This window comes from Solanum dulcamara, chromosome 10 (assembly GCF_947179165.1).
Source record: "Solanum dulcamara chromosome 10, daSolDulc1.2, whole genome shotgun sequence".
NCBI lineage: Eukaryota > Viridiplantae > Streptophyta > Magnoliopsida > Solanales > Solanaceae > Solanum > Solanum dulcamara.
Genome location: NC_077246.1, coordinates 59978702 through 60005137, shown reverse-complemented (window position 1 = coordinate 60005137; position 26436 = coordinate 59978702). Strand labels below are relative to the sequence as shown.

General features: G+C 36.2%; 1 protein-coding gene across 3 annotated transcripts; it reads right to left on the bottom strand.

Annotated features, from left to right (window-relative positions):
• Positions 1 to 10159: 10159 nt before the first annotated feature.
• Positions 10160 to 25790, bottom strand: LOC129870402 (uncharacterized). Of its 3 annotated transcripts, none has more exons than XM_055945179.1 (15): positions 25576 to 25790; positions 23837 to 24282; positions 23060 to 23137; positions 22764 to 22819; positions 20535 to 20654; positions 20101 to 20171; positions 19842 to 19935; positions 19508 to 19714; positions 12653 to 12904; positions 12306 to 12414; positions 12073 to 12140; positions 11333 to 11402; positions 11148 to 11219; positions 10938 to 11029; positions 10160 to 10467 (listed from the first exon to the last, which is right to left on the bottom strand). In XM_055945179.1, the coding sequence occupies exons 2-15, from the start codon at positions 24137 to 24139 to the stop codon at positions 10392 to 10394; spliced, it is 1668 nt and encodes a 555-aa protein (XP_055801154.1). In that variant the 5' UTR covers positions 24140 to 24282; positions 25576 to 25790; the 3' UTR covers positions 10160 to 10391. The 3 variants fall into 3 exon arrangements, with proteins under 3 accessions (XP_055801154.1, XP_055801152.1, XP_055801153.1); XM_055945177.1 differs by having other exon boundaries at positions 11145 to 11219; positions 25576 to 25789; XM_055945178.1 differs by having other exon boundaries at positions 11145 to 11219; positions 25634 to 25789.
• Positions 25791 to 26436: the final 646 nt, after the last annotated feature.

The following is a 26436-nucleotide window of genomic DNA, read 5'->3' as shown; positions in this document are numbered from 1 at the left end:
TAGTACAAGGTTCAGAGTTCTCAAAACTTAACCTAAATATGATATTCACCCTTAATAGACAGTAATGTGAAAGAAATACCTCAATTTAAATGTTCACCCTTTTTCGACAATGTTGTAAGACTTAGGCATGATCAAAACCTCTAAATCAACCTCTAATGCAGGCATTTCATGTCAACTAACCGTTTCATATCTCTAACTTAATAAGTTATGCATTACACAGTCTCAACACAGATAGGATATCAAATAAGGCCCCCACATGGGCTAAATAGCACATATAAGTCCCTACATGGGCATCATAATATAAATTAATAGTCTCAAACTACACTACGACCCCATCAGAAAGTCTACAACATAAAATTTGACTAATCACCCCAACTCAGCCCTAAGAAGGATCGCCAAAACAACGTCAATTACCAAAATCGCACTCGAACTCTCTACCGAATGAACAACCCTTGAGTTCAACACCCAAAATGACAACCCACTATCAATAATAAAACATATATGTCATAAGGAGTCCAATAACACCCATATTGATATGTTTCGGAATCAGGGATAAAATAGTGCAAAAATTGATCATTTCCGAAAAGGATCGAATCTTGAAATTTCTTTTAAAAACATGTTCTACTCATTAAAGGGAGTTTATGGGTGAAAAACTGATAAAAATATGCCAAGAAACAAGGTAGAAATCAATGAAACCGAATTGTAATTTAAGAACTAAAACCCCCAACAATTCTCACTTAGAACTAAACTTTTTCAAGGATTTAAGAGAGGAAATTCATAGATAAATGATGTGGAACTGAAAAGAGAATTACCCACAAGATATTCCTCAAAGAATCTACTCAAAATCGGCTTCTCTAAGTCCAAATCAATAACAATGGTGGTTCATTGGAAATGAGATTGATATCATGACTTAACACTGTTCAGTTCATTTTTACGCATCGCAAGCTTGAGTCATTAAACTTCGGGATCGCGAAGCACAAAGATATCCCCCTTCACGATCGTAGAGACCCCATTGCGATCGATAAGCACACTGCAAGAAAAGACCTTTCGCAATCGCGACTCACACCCTCGCGATTATGGAGCCCATAAACCCAGTACATCGCGATCGCGTGATCCCACGTCGCAATCACGATGAAGGAAATATACTGCACCAGAAACCAGGTCACAGCAGCTTTGCCAAGTCTAGAAATGCTCTCAGTTGGACCCTTGAAAATCATTCGAGTTCTGACAAAAATAAATCGGGTATGCTACTACATTCAATTCGACATTTTGGACTCAATGGAATTGTTCAATATCCCAAAAGAAGTTGTTTTGGCCAAAATACCCTACCAGACCCCTTATTGGCCTAAAACTCAACTTACGGCCTAAAAACTCAAAATGATATTTAAGGTATCGGGGCTCAAAGTTAATGCTCAACTAAACCAAACTCGACCTTCCGGACGCAATGGAACTAAAAAAAATTTCATCTGACGCTCGAATCTCAAAATATTGACCAAGGTCAAACCAACTCATTTAAAACCACACATTTCAATTTAAGACCACAAATTCACGTATCATTCCCAAATATAATTCTGACAACTCTCCTACACCAATTTCTACATTTTGAAGCTGATGGAACTGACGAAGGCTCGTAAATTTAATTGGTACCAACAACCACTTTTTAACATCTTAACTTTATAAGACTCAAGAACTTGTCAAATACACAAACTATTAAGACTTTAACACATTCAATCGCACAAACGGATCAAATAACACTCGGGAGGGCACTAATGATAAGGGTAAAATAGTAATTTCATGCAAATGTTCGAAAATGACCCTTAAGGTCATTACACATCAAGTGTCGCGATTGCATAAAACTAAAAATAGGCAGGTCACGATCGCGAGGATTACTTTGCGATTGCAAAGAACAAAGTGACTTGCACCAGAAACTGTAGATTTGCCAAGTCTAAAATGTTCTTCCTCGAAAATCATTCGAAGTCCGATAAAAATAAACGGATATGCCACTGCATTGAATTCGACATTCGAACTCAATAAAATCATCGAATTTTTGAAAAGAAGTCGTTATGATGAGATTACCCTCTCAGATCCCTTTTTAGATAACATTCAACTTTTAGCCTAAAATCTCAAACCAATATTTAAGGTCCTGAGGCTCTAAGTCAATTTTCAACTAGACCAAATTCGACATTTCAGATGCAACAGAATAGGAAGAATTCTCATCTAACGCTCGGATCCCAATATGTTGACCAAAGTCAATCCTAATTCATTTAAAACTAAACTTTCCAACTTAAGACCTCAATTTCATGAAACAACTCTGAATTTGAAAAAATGAAGGGCCTTGTAGACTAATTTCCATATTCCAGAGCTGGTGGAACTGACAAAATTCTTTTTCGAGACCCATAGCTCTGGTTGGTACTGAAAACCACTTTTGAGCAACTTAAACCTTTAAAATTTAAAAACTTGCACAATTCACAACCTATTGAGAATTTATCAAGACCAACTACACAAACTAGTCAAATAATACCCGGAGAAACTATCATGAGGGATAAAATGATAATTCTCAAGAATATCCAAAAATGACCCATAAAGTTATTATAGAAACACATGACATAGGTGGTGCCTTAATAGCAAAGAGAGTTTTAGCTTCACTTATCTTTGGTACCTTCCTATCTATCTATATCGCGAATCATCAGTAATCAAACTTGCATAGATGTAGCCTCACATAGCCAACCACTCGCTTCCACCACTCAATTGCAACCAATCAGTCCAACACAATTAACTACAAAATAATATATTTATATATTCATTAATAACCAGTAGGTACAACCATAATTCATTCTAAAATTCTTCACTTATTCTCCAAATTAACCAAAAATTTTAACTAGTGTCTGGAAAGAATTCTCTACTTTTCCAACTTATATTAATTCCATATCGAATCTGCCAATCCATAGAAATTCCCAAAAATTTCACTTTTCCAACAAGACCCATTCAAGAGTTTGCAAGATTCCAATCAATTACCCCTGAATATTCACCCATAATCATATTTAAGAGTAGAATAAGGAATTTACCTTTTGGAATTCAAACCCTAACTTTAAATTTCTAAATCTGATCTTAAAGTTCTTGAGGTTATCACAAAATTTCTTTAATTAATATGAACCAAAGATGTTGGTATAGTTTCTCTCCTTTCAATCTCTTTCTAATACCTTCAAATTACTTTTAATGAAGTTAAAGAGAGAGAAAGAAGAAGAAGTGAAGAGGACTTGCAAAAGTATTAGTACCTACTTTCCTCCTTTCTTACTTTATTTTTTCTTTTCTTTTTCCCTTTTTTTCCTTTAGTGATGACCCACAATATCATCCTGCCCAATAGGCACCACGTGGCATAAAGTTGTCTATGTGAAAGCTTACATAAGAAAAAAGACTAGACTGAAATAATTTAGAGAAATGTGGGATTTTCCATGATAGATCCTAGAATATCATAGATTTACATAAAAAGTGCTTGAAATATTCTAGGATTGAAGAGTATTCTAGAAAAGGGACTTAATTTAAATATGTAGGGACTTACACAACAATTATTATTTACATATTAGCTCCTAAGTTAGCAGTATAAATAGAAGGGCATTCAATTGTAAAACCATCAAGCGAAATTCAATCAAAGTTCTCTACAACATTCTTCATAACAATTATCTTGTGTTCTCTCTTCTATTCTTTTAGTGATTCCTAGAATCTTAGGCAGACTTGGCATAGCAAGATCGTGAGCAAGTGGTGCAAGAGCGTGAGCAAGTTGTCAAGTGGCCACATGTGCTTAGTAAAAGACTAAGGGTGTGACATTAAGCCATCTTATTTCCTTTACAAGTACTCTTGTATAATTCTCTCTATATATTGAAATAAAAGTGGTCAAACACCCACTATTTTTGCTATTCCTATAGGGATAGTAAAATGACCCAATTAATATTCCTTCCTATATTAATAAGTCATTATGTGGTCACCTTAACTTATACCAAATTGGTAGAAAAATATACTACACTTGTTTGAAGTGATAAACTTGCGTCAAAAATTTCTCAAGGCACCACAATAACAAATATAAATTGACCAATGAAATTGTTTCAATCAATTTTTGAGGTCTCCACAATAAAAATACATACACACATATATATATATATAGCAAAAAATATAAATTTGGGTGATGACAAAATTTTATATTATTAGAATAAGATAAAAAGTTTTACGATCTATATCTTGATGAGGTGATTTTGAAGGGTCGATTATACGACAACCATTTATACAACAACTATTTCACATCCATGGCATATCTATGTTTAGTATAATTACACATCTGAGCCCGCTCTATAACAAAATTCTATTATTGATATATATATATATATATATATATATATATATATATATATATATATACAAACACACACAGAGATATATTTTTAATTTATTTTGATAATTATTTATTCATTACTAACATTTTATCAAGTGTTTATACATGTACTCGAAGCTATCTTGCGAAAATAATATTCGAAAGGAGTTTAAATTCTATGTTTATATCTTATTCTTACAATTGTACAAAACTAAAGTATAGTGAAAATTTTGCTTTTGGGGAGTTGGACGAGAGTATCCTCTACTTACATATTTATTGCTACACGCTTAGGTAAAACTTAGGCTGTAATTACTTATATGAAAAATTTAATTGATTTAACTAGTTAATCAGTTAATTCACATTTTAGTCAATATTATACCGTCTTTATCCTTTAAAATAAGAAAAATTATCTATCTACACATCTTTATTTTGCCATATTTTCTATGAATGCCTAAAGACCCCATGACTTGAGGTTTTTTATGTAGTGCACACCTAAACTCTAACCCATTTTAAATACCCCCCCTAAACTCGTTTATTTACCTAGCGTGTACCCCTACAGCGTCCAAATCCGGCAATCGTGTATACCACACGCATGACGTGATGGAAAAATAGCTGACGTGGATGTCCACATAGATAATTAGCAGCTAATGTGGATATCCATATAGATAATTAATACCCACATAAATAAGTAATATGCATTCCAAATATTAACTTTTACACCTTTTCACACTAGAACTTTCTCACTTCTCACCAAACCTTTACACCTTCTCACTCCAGAACTTTGAACATTTTTGTCTCACAAAATACATCAGAGTAAAGGTTGATTTTGAACGTTTTTGCCTCACTAAGAGGTGTAATTGAAGGAGTAAAATGGTTTTGGTGAAGCTTTTGCTCAATTTGGGTCAGTTACAGTTCTTAGTCATGATGCTTTTGGTCGATTTCGTGAAGCCTTTGCTCGATTTTTTTGATCTTGTCTGAAATTCTTAGCAAGTAACTAATTATACACCCTTATAATGTGTTATTGTTTTTTTTTCTGTCTTTTCATTTTTGTTTTGTCATATTTGCTGACTAGGGTTTCACCGTAGTTTTTGACTGAGCTTCCGATCAGAGATTTATTTTCATCATAGTATTCAACTAGGATTATTACTTACTAAATGTATTATATGAACCCCGCTCTGGCGGTCTTCATCCCGCTCTAGCATGGCCGCTCTGGCTGGATCCTGCCGCTCTAGCGGAATTTCACTAGGGAGTGGCCTCGCCTTTGGGGCCTTTTCCTACCCCTTTTTCCCTTAACCTATGTCTTTACACTTATGCTATGGAGTACTTTCCATGCTAGGCTGGAGGAGTTCGGGGGGGCCCTTGACTGAATCCTCTCCCTCTGCACGCATGGGGTGGGTGAGAGATTTCTATGTCATACTCCTCACGGTGCGTTGGGACGATCCCCACCCTACCATCCATATCCTAGGAGTGGACATCCCACTGAGTCCCCACTAAATTAATGTTGTACTAGATGTATCTGAAGCCTCCAATGCTGACTATGAGGCCAAGCTAAGGGAGATGGATCTAGAGTGGTTACGAGACACTATAGTGGCCCTAGAGAGTTGGAACGGGGTCTATTGGCCCAGCATAGAGGGTATTACTAGCATTAATTGGTCAGACGATGCTAAGAGTGGCTACTCTTAGTGGCCAAGAGGATCTTCCCTTCCAGCAACTGTACCGATGTGACCTTCCTAAGGGCTTTAGTGGTAGCTTTCGCCATTCAGGGAATAGGCCAGAATATGGGGGCTCAGATCATGTCAGAGCAAAAAAGGTTCTGTCGGGGTAATAAAAAGGCGTTGTTCCTGCCGGTCTGATCTCCGCTATGTAAGATGGTCGGGGTGTCATTTCTAGATTTCGATGGGGTACTCCCTATGGATCCCCCTTTTCATCCCTTACTTATCATGTGAGCCTCTTTCTGGAAATAGAAGAAGCAGAGGATAGACGGGGTCGAGAGTAGCCAGGCAGCCACAGCAGAGGACGAGGATGTTGTCCCTCCCACTCAGTCGCATCCACCACTTGACCCTCACTTAGAGGAGGAACTAGCTACGATCCAGAGGCCTCTTTGCCAAGACCCCCTGCTCCAATGCCACCAGCCACTATTATGGAGGTGGAGATGCTTCATCGTCAGCTGCGGTGGGAGAGGAGGGAGACCATAGAGAAAGACCGTCTTATGATGAGGATGTGGAAGACGATCAAGCTCATCTTCTCTTGCATCGCTCCCCAGAGGGAGCTTCCAACCCAGATGCCTGAAGACTTCCGAGAGTTCAACTTCCTGAATGAGGCCTTGGCAGGAGAGTATCCTCTCCAGAAGTTATATTCGGATGACGACACTCCCCCTCCTTCCCGTTACACTTTGTTATCAGCTTGGTTTGCCCCGTTTGGGCATGTAACAAATAATTTATTGCTTTCTTTACTACTTTCCTTTATTTTTGTAAGCATCCGGATGCTAATATTTCCTTAACATTGTCGTATATATATACTTCTATCTGTTTACGGCACATTCTACTTTTTTGAACACTACATTGACTTCAAAGTTGGTCATTAAAGCTTCGGAGTTCATTGCAAAAGCAAGGAAAAACAGGGGACCTGCCTTGGAGTTTCTGTCTCGCAAAATCCTTCTCTGGCGGGATATTCCCACTGGAGTGGGATGGGAATTACCGAGACAGAACCTCAGAAAATTTTTCCTGGTGTATTTTCCTGTCCTATAGTCCTCTTAGAACCCTCAGAGTTGAAACTTAGCCCATTTGACTCCTACTAACAAGGATTTGGCGTGGTCTAGCCCAGAGTCGAACCCAGCATTACGCGTTAGGAGATTTCTTCTCCTCATTACCTTAGCCAAACAAATATGCACACCATTAGGATCCGTTCATCTCCCACATTAGACCAACTACATCAGGATAATAAAAGCCCAGTCTAGAACAATCAGTAACATTGAGTTCTTATTAACTCAATAAACAGTTAAGACCATTATGATAGATAGACACAATTTGGCAACACATTATTTTAACCCAGTTAGAAAATATGTTAAGGAAATCTTTCATAACCGTCCTTATGCCAAAATGCCACAATGGTTCTTTTTCTCACATGGTTCCCAACCAATTTCCGACTGTCCTGAAACCATAGTTCCTCTACAGTCTCAATTTGTTCTTTTTCCCTTACCAATTTTACCAATGGTAAGTCTATACACAATTTACAAGTTACATTCCCTTACATAAGAATATCATATAATTTGAAAGAGATTCATTCATTAATCACATTGTAGTTTATCACTAGACCACTACACATAACCAAGTTATGACTCTTTTCCGACAACAATTCACAGAAGTACAAGTAATTATATCTCACATAACTTCAACTATTCAAGCAAGTGTACTTCACACATTGACACGAAATTAGGAAATACTATGCACATAATCACAATTTAAGCTACATCACGCAAGCAAGTCAAAGCTACTAACTTAATTCGCTTCATGGATGACCATTAGTTGATCATCTAGGCATTTACACCACCTTTAAGGCAAGATACCAATTGAAACCTTCTCGATTTCAATTTCTCTTGCTTGTGTCCCTTCATCCATGACAACGGCATCCAATTTACTTCGTTGAGATACTAATTAGAATTCCGAGATACCAACTATATACAACACATACCACAAGATTATTGTGTTGTGGACATCAACACACCAATCTGCAGGAGTATATTCCACACTTGCTCTTGTACTGGAAGATCGGTAACCTAGGCTTTGATACCAATTTATCACAACCCAACCCGTCGGACCGCACGGGCACCCACTCTACAACCTAAGTAGGAGAACCCTTAACCCTTTTATGAAAAAACATTGCGGAATTTATAGCAACTTAAGTAATTTACGCCTGAATTGTTCATTTAAGTCTGTATCATACCAGTTCAAACACATAATATTTAACCCCCAATGATACTAGTCTAAAACAGGTACAAGAGCTTTTAAGAGTACAAGGTATAGATAAAATAAATGACACAGCTCCCACCAATAAGAAAGAAGTAACAGAAGCTGTTGGAGAGTTGTCTTCGCCTCCACCTAAGAGGCATCACCGATCCTACAATCAGACTGTGGCAAGTGGCATAAAGTACAAAACAACACGTACTGATAAGTATCATCGATCAATCTGATACTCACCGCATAGTATATGAACAAAAAATAAAGAGAGATCATAACAATTAAACTTTATAAGCCTGTCCACCCAAACCTATGGGTATGGGGCCCCCATGCTACTACTCACTTCACTCTAACAGTTACCACTCAACAACCTTAGCCACTCAATGGTTCCACCCAACTATCACTAGTCTTGATCCAGTTGTCTCACAACATAGGGACCTAGTCATTCCATAACCACACCTCATAACTAACTACATGTTCTAGGTAACCCTTACTACCCCACTATCTTAAATTTACAAATCCAACACGACGACTCCCTTCCAACAAGCAACCCCTACTCCTAAACTTGTGAATAAAAAATATCACACATATCACATCGAAGTCGAACACACTCCATCATCTTACTTACAGTTCCTTATAACTAACATACCACAATTCAATGGGTTCCTTTATAAGTCCTCCTTCCCAGCTCATTTACAACTAACCTCACTGTTACACAGAATACAGACACCGTCGGTTCCTCTCATGGAACCATTCACACAGACAGAGTTGGCCCTCTCAGGAGACCCAATTCAGCCATATATGTGTCAGAAAGTGACACTCGATCCAAGAACATGTCGGAACATGACACCTGATCCAAATGTATGTCGGAACATGACACCCGATCTAGTTATGCAAATCAACCACAAATTATCAACAATAATCCACATTATATCATCAAGAACAGGATCATCACAACACAGGCCAATAAGCGGTCACTTCACATATTCGATGATGTACTTCCCTATTCATATACACACATACATACTATGAAGAAATTTAACAAGTACATGAAACACATACGAGAAACAAAATCATCACCTACGCTATTAACCCCTAAGGTTTATCACAAATATCCACATATTTTATATCAATGAACATACAACTACGACATTTACAACTTCACTTGTCTGAATACCATAACATCACAGCCAACTTCTCTTAAATTCATTACAAAACTTTCTTACCCAGGTCACTTCAAGTTAGACCACTAAATATCACCCAAATTTCTGTCCATGATCCATGACCCATAGCTTAGTTACATGATTTCTCATTGAATTTCTTTTTATACTACACAATAGGTATAGATTTAACTACTCAGATAAGAGGAGCCTAGCCTAACTTAGCGTCAAGCAGCTGTGAAGAGATAATGCGATTGAAATATTTGGTTCCAAATGTCCTACGGGGAAGAAAGGATTGAATTCCACCGATTGAAGACCTTCCAATGCTAAGATTTTTTTTCCTCTTCTTCCCAAGTCAGGAGCAGCCTTTGGAGGATTTTTGCAGTAATCCTCACCTTTGACTTACCCTTGGAAGAAGTGGGGGAAATAAAAAAATCACGACTTAAATTCTATCTCATGTTCTCACACTCTAGCGGCAGTATTCCTACTCTAATGGCGCCACTAAGGCGGGACCATCCCGCTCTGGCAAAATGATGAGACCCAGTTGAGTAAATTTTTCTTGTGATTTCTTCTAATCTTAATTAACGACGATTCGGATCATTGCTGGTCATTCTTGGACAAATACTCGGAAGGACAAGTCTTCAGTTAGGACTCAAATGACATCTCTAGAAGGGAAAATGTTACAGAAATAAAGTAATTTATTGCCATTAGCTAGCACAGGACTGGACATATGGTTGCATAAATAAATCAAATTACAGACGAAGTTACATAAATAACTGCTAATATTGCACAAAACAATTACAGCCTCTGTGCAAAAAAATTTAAAGCAATAAAATGATAATTAAATTCCACAATCTTACTACAGTGTCTATTTTCCTTCTTTCCTTTTCTTTTATCAGATGAAATTTGAGACTATGGTCTCTGATAAACATACTTTGTTCTAGGATCCACAATTAGGCCCTTCCCTCCATTTACTTCCAAATCATGCCTGCAACGGAAACATGATTATTAGTCCATGTTATCTACTCTATTCGTTTCCTTATATTATGGGAAACGACAGCTCTACACGTAAAGAACTGGACAAGAACCAGGCTCTTCTTTGTTTGAGCTGCTCCAGCCTCCCACACCGAAGATCTCATTTGTCTAGGACAAATATGTAGAGATCTTTGGGGAACCATGGAGGGAGTCTCGATCTTTTCTAGAATTCCTTTTCACAAATTCCCTTGGCAGGATCAAGTTTCATGAATAGAAATATTAAAGAAAAGGGATATCAAGTGCAGTGTTTCCCTTGTAGGAGTGTGAAAATCTCTTTCTGAGCTTTAAAGATGCTATTTCAAATTAGATATCAATGATTTACACCTTTCTCAATGGAGCAACATTACTGACAATATGTAAAACTTCTGCTGTTTTCGCACTTAAATTCATAATTATGATCAGAAAAAAGAATGAATACTTAACTGGAATACAAAATCGGGAATAGTCAGCTGATCGCGAGGAACATAGTGGAATAGTTGCAGAAGACGATCAACATATACTACTTTCTTCCATACCTGACAATTAGTGCAAAAGGAAACAAGCCTTCAGAAAAAGGAATGAAATCCACATTATAATGCAGGAATGACATTAGAGAGAAGACAGAGAGGCGGATAATAGGACCGCAAGTACCACATTATCCACACAGAGTTGTAATCCAAAAATTGCACTCTTCAGTCCAAAAGTAGGGTGAAGAACATATATCGCCTGCCCAGAGAAATAGGACATTTAAATTACAGAAAGTCAACTATTTGTATGATCGCAAATAAAAACATTGGGGAACCATGGCACAAGGGGAACAGAGGAGAAGCATTGCATACATGAAGGTTGTGCTGGTGCTTGCGACCAAGTATTTGTTGTATTCTCTTCATTAATCCTAGATCTGGTTGCCTGTGTTGGTACAACAAAATAATATATCAAAACATCACAAAACAAAATAGATCTGAGAACCTTACCCCCCCCCCCCCCCCCCAAAAAAAAAGGAAATTGAGATAAAACAGAACTGTTGAATTAAAAAAAAAAAAAAGAAGAAAGATTTGAGATAAACAAGAAGTATTAAAACTATGTATGACATGTAACCTCAAAGGAAGAAACACAATTTTCATGTTCCCCCATAAAAGAGAACTAACTTGACAAGGCAAAAGGGAGCACAAATTTGTATATGTGCTATAGAAAGGATTACTGCAATAGGTGTCTCAAAAGCAATGAGGTCAGAAATAACCTACTGTATTAGGAAGTTTTAACACTTAATAGCAGACTATATTGTCATGGAAGCATTTCTCTAGAAAAAAGGATCCTGAAAACTAGAATGAAAAAATGGACAATTTTTTTATAGCAATGATGTACCACTTTGATCTTTTTGTTAATAGAAGAAGGTAGGAAAGAGCATATATTATATAATACTACCAATTAAAGGAAAAAACACTATACACATTCGATGTTTAACCTTAAATTTTATTAATTGTACAAGAGAAACAACTTCACCAAAGGAGTATAAGAAAAAGTGTATTCATCGTACTGAGTAAGGGGACAGGCCAATGTGAAAAAGGATGATACTCACATCTGTAAAGTTGCGGCAGAATGGAAGTACACAATAGAGTAAGGCTTCTGTATCAATGGTTCAAACTCCTGCAAATTGACAAATAATGTAATCTTTTACAGAAAAATCATGCAGTAACTACAACAAAGATGACAAATTATTGAACAGCTCAATAGCTATGAACAATAGATCATATCTAACCTATTCTCGGTGGCAGGGGGAGGGAGAGGGGGAGGGAAGCAAGTATCACGTACCTTTACAACATGCATAATAAATCTCTCAAGATCAAGACATCTTAGCAGGAAATGTGCCCCCACAACAACCATTACTGGGCGACCTTCACTGTCAACCCCTCCTCGGTAGCTGAAACAAAGTCAATTGGTGACATGGAAGGTAAGCAATATAAAACAAGTTCATCTGAACTTGCTCCTAACTATGTCAACGAGACTTTGCTAGTTGTTCGTAAGATGAAAAATCAATTAAACCACTTTGTACCTAAACAAATAAATATTTGGACAACTGGACACAGATTTTTCATGTATTTAGAAAGCATGGACTAATAAATAGTCTGCATAGACATATATATAGCAAAGATGCTTACACAATTTTCATTTCTGCAATTTCTGAAAGATTCAGTGTATTTGCTTTTGCAAGATATCTCGAATGAAGCGAATATTCTTCTGCAGCTGACAAAGGAGGTCCTGCGACGTCACCATATCCAAACATTTTAAAGAAGTTCCAGCTAGTTTGAGCTTGGGCAGTTTTTTCCCATTGTTCTCTCCGTCGCTGATCTGGGTCCTTGATCAGGGACATAAAAGAAGGATCCAGAAAAGCATCCAAATAGGATGGGCTCCTACTTAAGAAAATTCATTTCAGTAAGGCTTGATGATTTCAAAAAAATGACATATCCTTAACAAATAAGACTAGAATGTAGAAAGAAGAAGACGAGATCCATCAAGCATGAACATGGTCATCCAAGTAATGAAAGTAACAAGAAGTTTCCTGTATCATTTGTTTTTGTAATTTACCACCAAATTTCACTTTGATTTTAGTTTTGTAACATACTCAGATAAAGCACGACATACTGGGCGCAAGTGATGCTGAGCTCTAATTACAAGGATAGTTGCTTGACAGCGCTTCACTTCTAATGGGATACAGATTATCCATCATGAATACGAAGTACGTCAACAAGATCCAAAGTGCTTTGAACACTTAGAAATCAATGAAAGAAACATGAAAGGTTTACAACATACTAAAGTGGAGATTTAAGTAAGGGGTAGCTACATTTTAAATAGTTCATTGGCTAGGTGAAACAATTTCCTTGCTTTCCATGTTTTTAGTTCAAAGGTAACATTATTACTAGCTTAGGTTAGTTTGTCTAATATTATAGATAGTAGAAACTAGGATTTAGTTCATTAGTTAGTTTTTTTTTCTTTTGAAACTGGTAATGTTGTATTCCTCGGCATCAAGGTATGCTTGAGACGGGGTTTTACCCAGTGCGCACCCAAAGGGTAGCGTCTGCGGGTTTCCCTTGTCACAAAAAATAAAGGTATGCTGGAGACCTCCAAAAAGGTAGTAACAAGCTAAAACAAGAGATTAATTACAGTAATCCTAAAAGATCTACCAACTGTTCATCGTTTTCGATACAATGATTTTTACACCAAAAGTAGAAAGTTGCAATGCAGCTCCGTTTGATTTTCTGAATGCTGTTGAATCTATCTTCAAAGCTTCTTCCGCTCCTCTCCCTCCAGATAGTCCACCTAGTACACCTGATATAGTGTGGGATTATTCTCCACCACTTCTTCTGTGTCTTGCTTCCCTCTCTCCTAATCCAACAACTGAACAAGTCTGATGTATGCTCTGGCATTGACCATTTGGTCTCTGTTAAACTGAGGAACAGAGTCCAAAGCAGAGAAGTGACTTTACAATGAAGAAACAGGTGGTTATTTGTCTCTCTAGCCTCACTGCATAGCATGCATCTGGACACAATTGGCAATCCCTTTTTCTGTAGGATCTCATGAGTGAGGCAAGTTTTCCTGATCACTAACCAAGCAAAAGCACTTAACTTTAGTAGGAGCCACGCCTTCCCTATTGAAAAGCAAGCATTAAATCCATCATGTCCTTAAGATCACCAATAGCACAAAAGGCTGCATACACTTCCTCCATTATGACTGGCCCGATTAAGTTGAGTTGTGCATTTCTATCAAATATGTACCCATCCTTCATCACCTCAGGGTTATAGCAGGTACCCAATCTGCTTGGAACCCTAACAGCCCTTTACAAAACTGCATACCTCTGCTCCAATGCCATCATCAGTCTGACCTATCTCGCCATTTACCTTAGTGAGCATACATATCTTGTTTTGGGCAGATATTCCCTTCATAGAAGCAAGAAAATAGGCAGTGTTTGAGTTCCTGTTTTAGCCATTGAGTTCTGGACTTCTCCCTTTCAGTACTCTCTAGTCACTTCTATTGTTGTCCATTTCTCGTACTGTTGTCTAAGTGCTATCTCCTCTTCCAGCAAATCCTGGCTATGTCCATCTCCTAGCCTTTTCTGGATTTCCAGCAGCTGATATTTAGTAATATCCACCTAAATTCAGACAAGAGTTTAACTCTTTGGCCTGGAGTGTTTTCCTCCCTTGTTTCAAGTCCTTCAGTTTTCTCCAGACATCATCTAATGAACTTACAGGTCCACTGTTGTTCCAGCAGTCTCTTACAATACTTTTGAACTCACATGATCAGCCAACAGTGAAGCTTTTGGTCTTGTACCCATCTGGTCTTCCAATTTAATACTCGAGGTGAAGGGTAAGAAAAAAGATGTTCAATCACAGTGACTGTAATATTGTTCCATTGAAGCATCCAGTTTGAATTAACTGTTGCCCTATCAATCCTGCTCAAAATTTGCACATTACTCCAAGTGAAGGCTCTTCCAACATATGAAAGTTCTGTCAATCCAGTATCAATCATGAAGTTCCTGAGGTCTCTCACTTCCAGTTACTGTACATTTGTTCCATTAACTCTATCCTGGGGATCACTTATAGCATTAAAATCATCCATGATAAGGGATGGCTCTTGTATTAAACTTAAAAGGCCTTCTTGTCTCATTCCAGAGGTCTCTTGTATCTGCTACACTATGTAATCCATAGACAGCAGTAAATTCAAAACTTTTATTCTTCACAGAGACAGTACCATGTATGATCTGATCAGGGAACCTGTCAACATCAAATCTTACTTGAGAAGTGTCCCACTGAATCCATATTCTACCCCTTTCATTTGCATTATAATTGGAACACCATTCGATCTTTGCCCAAACTTCTTGACAATAGAGCGAGCATACCTAAGTTTGACTCTCTGCTCAACCACAACTAGTAACCCACATTATTCTCCCTTAGAAATTAACCAATTCCATCTGCTTATACTTCTTATTCAACCCCCTTACATTCAAAGTAATTAGATACTTCAAAAGAAGTACTTGTGGAAAGTAGCTTCTTGTGTTTGGCTTAATCAGTTTGAAAAGTACTTTTACCAATATCAGAATACCAATTTATTTTTTGCCAAGGTTCCAAAAAGTGCTTTAGGGAAAAGCTATTTTTTCAACTATTGAAAAACAACAACTTCTACAAATTAACAGCACTTACTTTTTTCCTAAAAGCTTGGTTAGACACCTCAACTCCAAATAAACACTTTAAAGAAAACACTTTTGACTCTCCAAAGACTTGGCAAAAGAGGCTATTACCCCCTGAGCTTAGTAGCTTGATAACCTGACCTCCTAAGTGCTTACATGGCAAAGAACAAGAATACATTCTGATTTACACACGTGAGATTGAAAAAAAATCACCTTTAAATGAAGTATGTTTCATTAATAAATGTAGTCACATTTGATAATTTATTTTGTTCCAAACTATGCATTTCTTTTTATTTCTTCTTTAGATGCGAAGACTATTTATTTTAACAGCCATTATTTAATACAACTGGTATAACACATGCTTTTAGAGAAATGGAGCTTCATGTTGAACACATTAATGTATAGTCGAGGCGCAATAAGAGTGATAGATGTCAATATCACTCAACGACCAAGGGTTTGAGGAATCCTTTACTTCTATATATCATAAGCTTAAATTGTTAATCTTCTACACTAAATTTATGTTTTAATTCAATAGGTCTTGTAGAAGCTATCTCAACCTCAAATATAAGTGATGATATTGACATATGCTATGCATGGAAATTAAACATGTCAAATGTAACATACAAACTTGTGTAATATTCATACAAAACATTAAATACCAACAAGCAATATTATGCTAATAATAGCAAAAGAAATAAACAGGTACAAATAAAGAATCAATAAGAAAAATTGAAAAATCTTTACTTTATTTCCCTTTTTCATTGAGTGAAAGTAACATCTATCACTCTTATTGATCCTATACTTGAATGTGTTCGACACGAAGCTCATTTTCTTACTGAAACAACAACATTCCAAGTGTAATCCCATAAGTGGGGTTTGAGGAGGATAATGTGTAACGATCTGCTCCAGTCGTTATGGATAAGCCAATGGGGGAGGAGTTTGGGACAGAAAACTTCTGAGTAGTAACTTGAAAATTTTGAGCCTAGGTCAGACTTGGACAAAATCTGAGTCAGGTGAGGTCTAGGGTAATCCGGTAATGGATGGGGGATTAAATTATGAGTTTGATTGTTTGAGTTGGTAGCCGAGACGTTAAGGAGCCTGTACAGCTTCACGGAATCGAATTTGGGCAAGTAGAACTCCCGTAATTGATCTTGGCATGAAAGAGTTGTTTTAGAACGTCAAGGATTGAAGGTGTGTTGCGAAATAGGGGCTTGGGAATCAATTTCGGAGTTTCTATCTCCGTGCAACCCGTTGTGGAGGAATTATTTCCGCCATGACGGGGGCCGCTATGGTGGGCCAGACGCGGGTTTTATTGGGTAAAAGTCCCAAAAACATCATTCTTTCTACAATTCCATTTTTGGAGAGCAAGAGGGCAACCTAGGGCTATCCTTTTCAGTTTTCCACCAATTCTCGCGCTAAAGGTAAGTTAAATACTCCCCTAACTTGTATTTTGATTCTTAAAACTTACAATCCATGGTAATTATTCTAGGGGAGGGTTCTTAGCCTGAATTTAATGGTGGAAAAAGCCCTAATTAGGTTATTAGATCATGAACCTGGCCAAGGGTTAGTATTTTGATATAATTCGGGTAATTTAGACCATCGTTCATTGATTGCTTGTGTTCTTTATTTGTTTTAGACCAAGAACAAGCCAAGACACTCCGGAAAGGAAAAGCTCAAGTTCCTTAAGAGTATTTAGGCTTGGTTTCGAGGTAGGTGATGGTTTATTTTCTCATACGTGTTATGTATGCTTGTTAACTGCATTTATTAGTATTGCATGCATGTATGTGAATAGGGAAAGAGGACATGAACCTAATGAAATGACTATTCGTGATCAATAGCATGCAATGAACCTGTTACTTGATGAGATATCATTGGCATGCCCAACCAAATGAAAAGGAAGTTGTAGGAGCAAGTTAAGAGTTAGAATTCCCCAACTCGTTATTAAGAAACAAGATAACAAAATAGTGATAGAAAAAAATAAAAGTATTACATGCTCAATCAACATAAGATGCCCATCATTCTCTTCTCCAGTATTGTTGCCATCACCACTAGTTTCCTTTGTAAGATTCTCATATACATGTTCATTGTCATAGAGTTTTTCTTTCTTTCATCAAGTTTAGACTCAAGAACAACACATAGCTTTAACAAACTTTTAATTTCTCTACCATCAAATTCATTGATGCTTTTTCCCTCAACAAAATGGTTGAGAGGTTCTCCATTTCCCTCTCCTTAGTCACTTCCTCTATTTTTTTCCTGATATATTTTTTCTTGAGCATTCACTTTAACTTGAAGGTACATTTCATAAAATAAAGAGTGTGACTTTTGTGTGTGTGTGTATATATATATATATATATATAGAGAGAGAGAGAGAGAGATGCCTGATAGGACCACATAATTAAATAATTGATAGTTGATTGAGATAATTTGACCAAATTTAGGAATAAACTAATTGCACAATCTACGTTTTAAGGTATTTATTAATTTCTTTCTTAAATAAGTGAAGTAAAAATCCTAAATCACAATCTTGAAGTTGGAGAAATAATCATATTTCCAATATATTCGAAGTTGGAAATAGGGGCGGACCTACCTTATATCAAGCAGGTTCAACTGAATCTGCTTCGTCAAAAACGTTTGTTACTTACATGTATAAAAACCAATCATGGAAGCTAACATTACAAATAAGATGAATCCACTTGACATGGTAAAGAATTGCAGCAGAATGGTCAAGCGGGGTTAATTTCGTACGAAGAGTCAGACCGAACCTGGCAATGCGCAGTTCTTTTTGATCCAATGTTAATTTTTTGAAGTCATTAAAGTGTCTCAAGCATTGGTTCGTAAGATAATTTCTAGGTCTTTCGATTATTGTACTACCAGAATTCTCTCACGTGTCTATGAATGTATTGTTTTTGTTTTATTAGCTTCTACTAATTGATGATTTGAGTTAAATTAGTTCAATGTAATTATATTTTAAATTATTAGCTCAGATTTTCATTAAATTTGTCATTTGAAAATTATATTAAAATTGTAATAGTTTAGATTATTTTATTTATCAATTTAATAATGTGCAAACAACAACAACATACCAAGTGTAATCCTACAAGCGGGGTATAGGAGGGTAATGTGTATGCAATCCTTACCCCTACCTTGGGAGGTGGAGAAGTGGTTTAGGTTAGACCCTCGGCTAAGGAAAATCAATTCAAAGCATTTCGGAAAAAGAAATAACAGTAGACTTTGGATAAACGTAATTAATAGACTTTGAATTTTCCATTTTGTAGATGTATAACAATAATGTGCTTATCTGGAAATATTTTTGGCCGGCTGAAAGCTTTGAACCAACATGGTCTCTGAAGCTCAAACTTTAACCTAAATTTCATATATGAGTTTGGGAAGCCTACCCTCCTCACATAAGCAAGTGATGAAGTTGTAGACTATAACTTTAATGATAGGATGAAGTTCGTTTTTTGTTGGAAAAGGTATAAAGTTGAATTGTTTTATCGAGAATTGCTCAAACCCTTCGTTATACTTTGGGTCTATTTATACCCTTGTAGTTAGACAAAGCTCTAACATGAAATGAGTGAACTCTACGTATCAAAATATTTTGTGAAAAGCAAATCCAAATTACTTATTTACTTTCGACTATGACTTAAAATTAACTGTATACTTCAGGTTGGAGCTACATTAAAGATTAAGATTGAAAGTAAGACTTTTTCCTAATGATATGGGTAAGTTAGAAAAATATAACGGAGGACAAATTATTCAATTTCGCATAATATATGAGCAATTTGTCTCCTAGTATGTTAATATAATGTGGATGCACAATTAGCGGACTAACCTGGTCAAACCGACATTACTGACAGTCAAATCAACAGAGGCCTGGGAAATCTTTGGATTGGACTTTTTTGCATTTGGTAACGGTTTTATCCTAATTTTACGTTCATCTATAGTTGTCTCCCCATTCTCATCCCCAACATCTGCAGGAAGTTTTGAAAGCGCAACTTCCTCCTCATGCTTATCCCGAGGAAAATAGAGTGGAAGCAATCTGCAAAGTAAAGGTACATATGAATTAATACCACTCGAAAGATGGATGGTTGGACTTCCCAAAGAAATAGGAACCGAAGAATTCCTTCCCTCTGCTATCTACTAGAAAATTGATATACTAAGAATACCTTTTATAAATCTCTGTATCTTGTGATGTAGTTGTACAGAAAACAACAGCCTCTACTTTATCTTTCTGTTTCTCAATGAACCGCCTCACAGTTCCTAATCAAAGTGAAATAGTGATGTCATCATGAAGCCGTGGAACAAAATATTGGAAGCTAAAACATTGGAATACATGTTAAAAACATAAAAACATATTTATAATGGAAATACAACAGCATTAATGCACCAGGAAAAAACAGAAAATAGCCAACAGAGATATCTTACTTATTGCCACATGAGCAGCTGGTTCTCGTGGGTAATTTTTCGCTTCTGTATATATACAGCCCATAGCAATGCTGCATCCACATGATACAACGTGGTTACGTCAACTTCCAAATATTGAAACCTTAAAGTCAAGACTCAAGATCAGTTTGTTTGTTTGTTTTTTATACTAAGAAATTCCCAAGGGCTAGTGACGCCATGGTTTAAAGATCAATGATTAATGAGTCCGCTCCTCTACCCTCTCCAATCAATTTCCGGACCTTTTATCTGCGGCAGAGCTCAAGGTCATGACGTGGGCTTAACCCACACATCACGTGTTGTGCTCTTACCACTAGACCATCAGTATTTTACATTTTCAACTTCATTTTTTCTTTTCCTTCAATAATCAACATCAGGGAACTAAAATGTAACAGACGAAATTACAACAATCAGAAAACCTCTTGAGTCCATTTTCTATTAGAAGCTCAAGGCAAGAGCGATAGCAATGGCTTAGCGCATTCTCTGCAGCAGTATGGTATTTTACAGCATACTTGGGACCAACAGTATGTAAGACTCTCCTGCACAATGCAAGAATAAAATGAACATGGGGTCAATAGTTAGAAAATGCTGCATGACTTCCACTAATGCTAGTATCGTGATAAATGATAATGTAAAACAAAGTTCAACACATACTGTTTCCTGCTTTTAACTTTTACAGACCATAATCTACTGGCAGTTTAAAACGGTTATACAAGAATATAGCTAGTCCACCTGAACAACCATGATGTGGATCTTGGAAATTAAAACATTAAGTGAAGTAGCTCTTCCTTTGTTTTTTGGCTGGGTACGTAAGTGCGAATCACCATGTTCTTATCAGCAAAATTAAGGTGCCAAGATTGCTTCAATTTTCATCAATAGTTCAAGTGTGAAAAATTAAAGCAAGATATAGTGGACTGGCATTGACTGTTGAAATAGGCAGTAATAGAGGACTAATGATTTCAATGAATGGATAAGCACTTCGAAAGTACAGTTAAAAATAGGGATAATCTCAGAGACCTCCCTCGAGGTTTTGCTTAATCACATTGACCTCCCGTGTGGTTTACGATATTACACTTACCTCCCTTATTTTAATTTTCTTATAACAATTCTTTAAATCTATTTTTATTAATGTGAATACTATGACGAATTTACCCTTTTCTAACATTAAAATCCTTTAATTAATTAACTACTTTATGAATATCTTTTTTAGCTTATTCTTTAACAACAAAGAAACCTAACTAATGAACAAAATAATAACTGTCTCTGATTCGTAACTCATAAACGCAAAAGATAAAGTGGAATTAAAAAAGGAGATGGAAAATCAAGCTTGTAAGATAATAATATGATGAAAAGCCACTTGATTGACACTAAAACGTGTGTTATCTGTTTTTCTATGTCTATCTAAATAAGATAAATATCACTCTTGCCAGTAAAGAATGCATAATTTACTGCAAAAGAAAGTGGTTTAGTCCTTGCTGGACTTAGGATGGAAATTGCCGTAATCCCTCAATCGATTTCCATTATTACTTTTGTAAATCTATCGGATTTTGTAAAGAAAATGAAGAACCTTTTAAGTGCCTTAAAAACCTTTGGCATTGAATGATAGGCTAAAAATGCAATCAATAACTATGAAAATGAATCTACAAGTTTGAAGAGAGCTATGAAGCCTTTGTTGCTTTTACATGTCCCTATAAGATGATAATGGTAAGTAAATTATCAGCAAGTACTTCTAAAGAGCTCGGCTTTTTTTTTTGTCTTTGCAAGGGAACTAGACCTTTTACTGTAAAAGAAGATCAATATTCATAAACTTAATTAACTAATTAGAGGATTTTAATGTTAGAAAAGGGTAAATTAGCCATATTATGACTTGTTTACATTAATAACAATAGATCTAAAGAATTGTTACAAGAAAATTAAAATAAGGGAGGTAAGCGTAGTATCGTAAACCATATGGGAGGTCCGTGTGATTAAGCAAAACCTGGAGGGAAGTCTCTGAAATTATCCCTTAAAAATAAGACTGAATTTTATTAAACTACTACTATACTGGATTCTAAAAAAATCCCAACAAAGTGCCAAACTGTTTGTGCATACTGAAATTTCTTGTGAATGTGTCAAATATTACTGCAACTTAGCTGGCACACAGGATTTTCCTAACCAACCCACTTACTATTGTTCTACAACAATTCCTTAGAACATAAGCTTGTAACTATCCAATGGAGAATCTCCAAGCTCCATCTGAGAAGTATGTTTATCAGAGTACATGCTCCTTTTATGAACAGCCAGTTTAGTTGGATTCACAGTATTCTCCCTTGTTCTTTAACAGCCAGCTTAGTTGGATTTGCAGTGTTCTCCCTTGTTCTTTCTTTCTTTTAGTATAATAATGATATCTATACTGAAAAAAATGGATATCTAAGAGAACGGCTAAATTTCCTAATTTGAACTTAAAAGAGAAATATATTTCACATCAACAATTTGAAGAATTAAGTTGCAGATTTAACAAAGAAAAACAAAAGATAATGCTTAGGACTGACATTTGTTACAAGTGAGAACATTGTAATACATTTCTTAACTTCTAGTGCAAGCAGAAATATGAAGATAATGGAAAAGCTTGTTGCAAAAGTTCTGAGAAAATAACCCAGTATACCCACCTAGCAGGAAGATCATAAGCATTTGTAACTTTTGCCATTCCTGTTCGGCAGCCTCCCTATGAAGGAAAAGTACACCATATCTTAGTCTTTCCAACATCACTGTCATCAGTTGAATAGAGCAGTATAAATTTTAATAAGTGGGAGATAACTTCCTTAGGTTAGAAGAAGGAATGTACAAACTGGAACTTCAACAGTTCGCCGCAAGTCAAACTCCAACTTCTACTTGCGAACCAGCTCAGAAAATAAGCAAATCAAAATTAATTCCCAAATACATATTAATGCACAAAAGAACCTACCAATGTGGTACATTCTTCTGCAAGACCAGGTCCAGATGAAGCATGCAATCCTGGGCTGCTGTGAGCTTCATCTAAGTTCTTTTGACCACCAAAATAGAGGTGTAAATCTCATGTTGAAGCGTATAGATCAATAAATGATACACCATATAATACAGAATGTCTACATAAAAGTATAAAAATAGGTGAAACCATATCTTATATCTTAAATAGATAATAGATTTAGACAATTCCATCACATTGTTTATCCACCATAATGTTCAGGAAAGTGAACAAGACATGTATGGGACAAAATTAAGAACTACATGTTTCAATTTCTAGACAGTTCTAAACTTGAAAACCCGAAAAGAACACAGATTCCTCATGTCTTTGCTACCAAAATCAACATGTTCACACTTGTCAACTTTCACGCTAACCCGTACCTACCCCATTCTTTCAGAGAAAAGAAAAGAAAATTTAAGATTATGTTTTGAACCTTGAGTCTCAGTTCAAGAACAAGCGTACAATTGCATTCATCCCCTTGCTTAATAAAGTTAGTCGAAGTTCACTTAAATCAGAGATACACAGATGAGATAATTTGTTGGCTACAAGGACTGAAAACCTTCAAAAAAAAATGGAAGTGTAGCTAATTTGTTGGCTACAAGAGCGCCTTGATGTTGCCATCTCACATGAAACATTGCATGCAAACTAGATGTTCAATACTAAACAACAAAAAGATGCTCACATTTATGATGGACATGCAAAACAAATACTGCTACGTGAGAGAGAGTCACCTCTTACCTCATTAGTAGAGTTAACAACAGCATCTACCTCGAGATTCCAGGGGTCTCCTCTCCACAAGTATATCTTGGAGTTAATCTCATGTTCAACGGGAAACTTGGAAATCATGCCACTAGTGTTGCATTCAGACCCAGAGGCAGATGCCAAAGGATCCGGAAAGGATGAATTAGTAGGATCTTCATTCTCATACACATACCTAAATTCAGCATTACTCCAACGTGGAACTTGGTCCAATGTCACCACAGGATCTCCACTATCTGTGGGTTCCCCACCTCGGGTAGTAGTAGGCACAGGGCGATACATATTGTGCTACACTTTTTCAAATCTCTCTTCTAATTGTTAGGAAAAGACCTGACATTCCCCTTTATTTGATTATTGCTAAAGTCAAACTCATACTAATATCTTGATAACCCCACAAGGATTATACCAAAACAACTCAAATCTCCCTGAGAAAAGAACAAAATATTTGGTATTAGAATATAAGGATGCCAAACCATGAGTCCCTGACTAGTTATCCCTGAGGGTAGTAGTATTTCAAAGAAAGATAGAAACTTTACATCCAAATAGCTCCTCATATTTAACTCAGTATTTTCAGAAGCACAAAGAAGCAACAATATCCAAGGCACTTGAAGCAGAAAGTGAAAAGTGAAGCGCACTTTGCTTTGAAATGAAGCACACAATTTTAAATTACTAAACAAATATGAACTCAGTACTATAATAATCAAATTTCAATTAAAATTAATAATTTCAGCATCCAATACAATAATGTTGATATTTACTCAAACTTAACAAAGTTGAGATTCAAAGAATCCACTGATTCTTGTTGAGAGATCACTTTGAACGTCATTAGTTGAAGCACACAATTCTCTGGATGAATGGCTCCTCTCATGAAACGATAACCGCTTGCATCATCTTATTGAGCTATATGGGTTTAATAATACTGATTTAACTGATGCTCAATCACGAAATAGTTGTTATGTCGTATTGTACAGCTGTCCATTCCGTATTTATCCAACTAGACAGAGCTTAAGATGCTAATTTGACTTAAATATCACAATAGAGGAAAATATTTAAAGTAATAGTCAACATGGTTGTTTAATGGAGAAACTATGGTATCAAATGCTTCAATGAATCTGAATTCTGGGAAGTTACCAAAATTGTACACAAAATTAATGGTATCAAACATTTTGAGATGTGCCAAAGATAGTAAAAAAGACAGTCTGATGCACTAAAACTCCCCGTTGTGCGCAGGGTCCGGAGAAGGCCCGACCACAAGGGTCTATTATACACAGCCTTACCTTGCATTTCTGCCAGAGGTTGTTTTCAAGGCTTTAACCCGTGACCTCCTAGTCACATGATAGCAACTTTACCATTTACTCCAACCTCCAAGATAGTAGTACTACATGAATTGGGACAGAGGGAGTACATCACTATATGTCAAAAGGCAACAACCCCATGATTGTAACTCTATCTTAAAACCTTAACAGTCATCAATCTAAATCAACCAACCACATATAAGTTTCTATCAAGAAGTCTAAAATTGAGAATTACACAAAAGTTAGTACCAATACTGAAGTATGTACTATTTAAAGACCCCAATTCAAGATTTCTTCCAATGGTTCAAAATCACAGGTTAATTCCCAGGAAAAAAGAGGAAAGACCCACAAATATATACACAAAAGGGTTTCATAGAGACACATAAATATGCATATAAACTAAAAAAAATTCTAAGCAGGTACCTGCAGAAATCAATGTGGGGTTTCTTGAATATAGCAAAAAGCAAGGCAAATACAGAACCTTTTGAGAGGAATTTTGCTGGAGGATGAGATGAGCTCGCCCAAACAAAGACTCTCTTCTCGGACTGAGTTGTATTGGGATTTTGCGGAACTTTTTTTCCTTTTGACTTCTATCATTTTGGGAGGTGTTTTGGCATTTTCTGTATAGGCTGGGTTTTGGACTTTTGGTAAGGAGCAAAACAAAGTTAATTACCTAAATAGTCACTTGATAATTTATTAAATATACTAATACTAATTTGCTCATAATATATTAAAGGAAAAAGAATTTGATATACCTCTCAACTTTTTAATTTAGAGATGATATATCATTTGTTATGAAAGTTGCTCATATATAACCTTATTGTTAAACAAATAGCTCACGTATATCCTTTTTTTCTAACGGAAGTGAAAAAAATTAATTTTAAATTAATTTTTTAAAGTTTTTTAAAAACACATATAGAGGTATATTTGATCATTCTCACACATAATTTATTTTTTTGACTTTTTTGATTCAACGGCTAATTTGAATTTATTATTTTGATGGTCAAATTTATTTTTCTCTTATCCGCTTCAGAGGCTAATCAATAGGGAAATCCGCATTTTTTTTTATCTTCCTCTAAAAAATGCTCTTTGGAAAGCTCCTACTAAGATGAGAAATTCCCCGATAAACCTGCTAGTACCAGGTGAACTCATATTGGCCAAAGTGGAAGAGAAGAAAATGGTAGAGAGACCCAATTCCTTGGTGAAAAGAGTTGTCGCCTTTAAATCATCGAAAAAAGAAAAGAAGGAACCGCTCGAAAGGGACCACCCTTCTTCCCTTACCTA

Bases quoted from the DNA above. Each gene is read 5' to 3' on its own strand.
- LOC129870402 (XM_055945177.1), bottom strand. From the start codon at position 24,139: ATGTATCGCCCTGTGCCTACTACTACCCGAGGTGGGGAACCCACAGAT. The intron at 23,138-23,836 runs GTAAGAGGTGAC...GGTGGTCAAAAG, and splicing joins TTGTTAACTCTACTAATGAG to AACTTAGATGAAGCTCACAG. The intron at 22,820-23,059 runs GTAGGTTCTTTT...TTTCCTTCATAG, and splicing joins CAGAAGAATGTACCACATTG to GGAGGCTGCCGAACAGGAAT.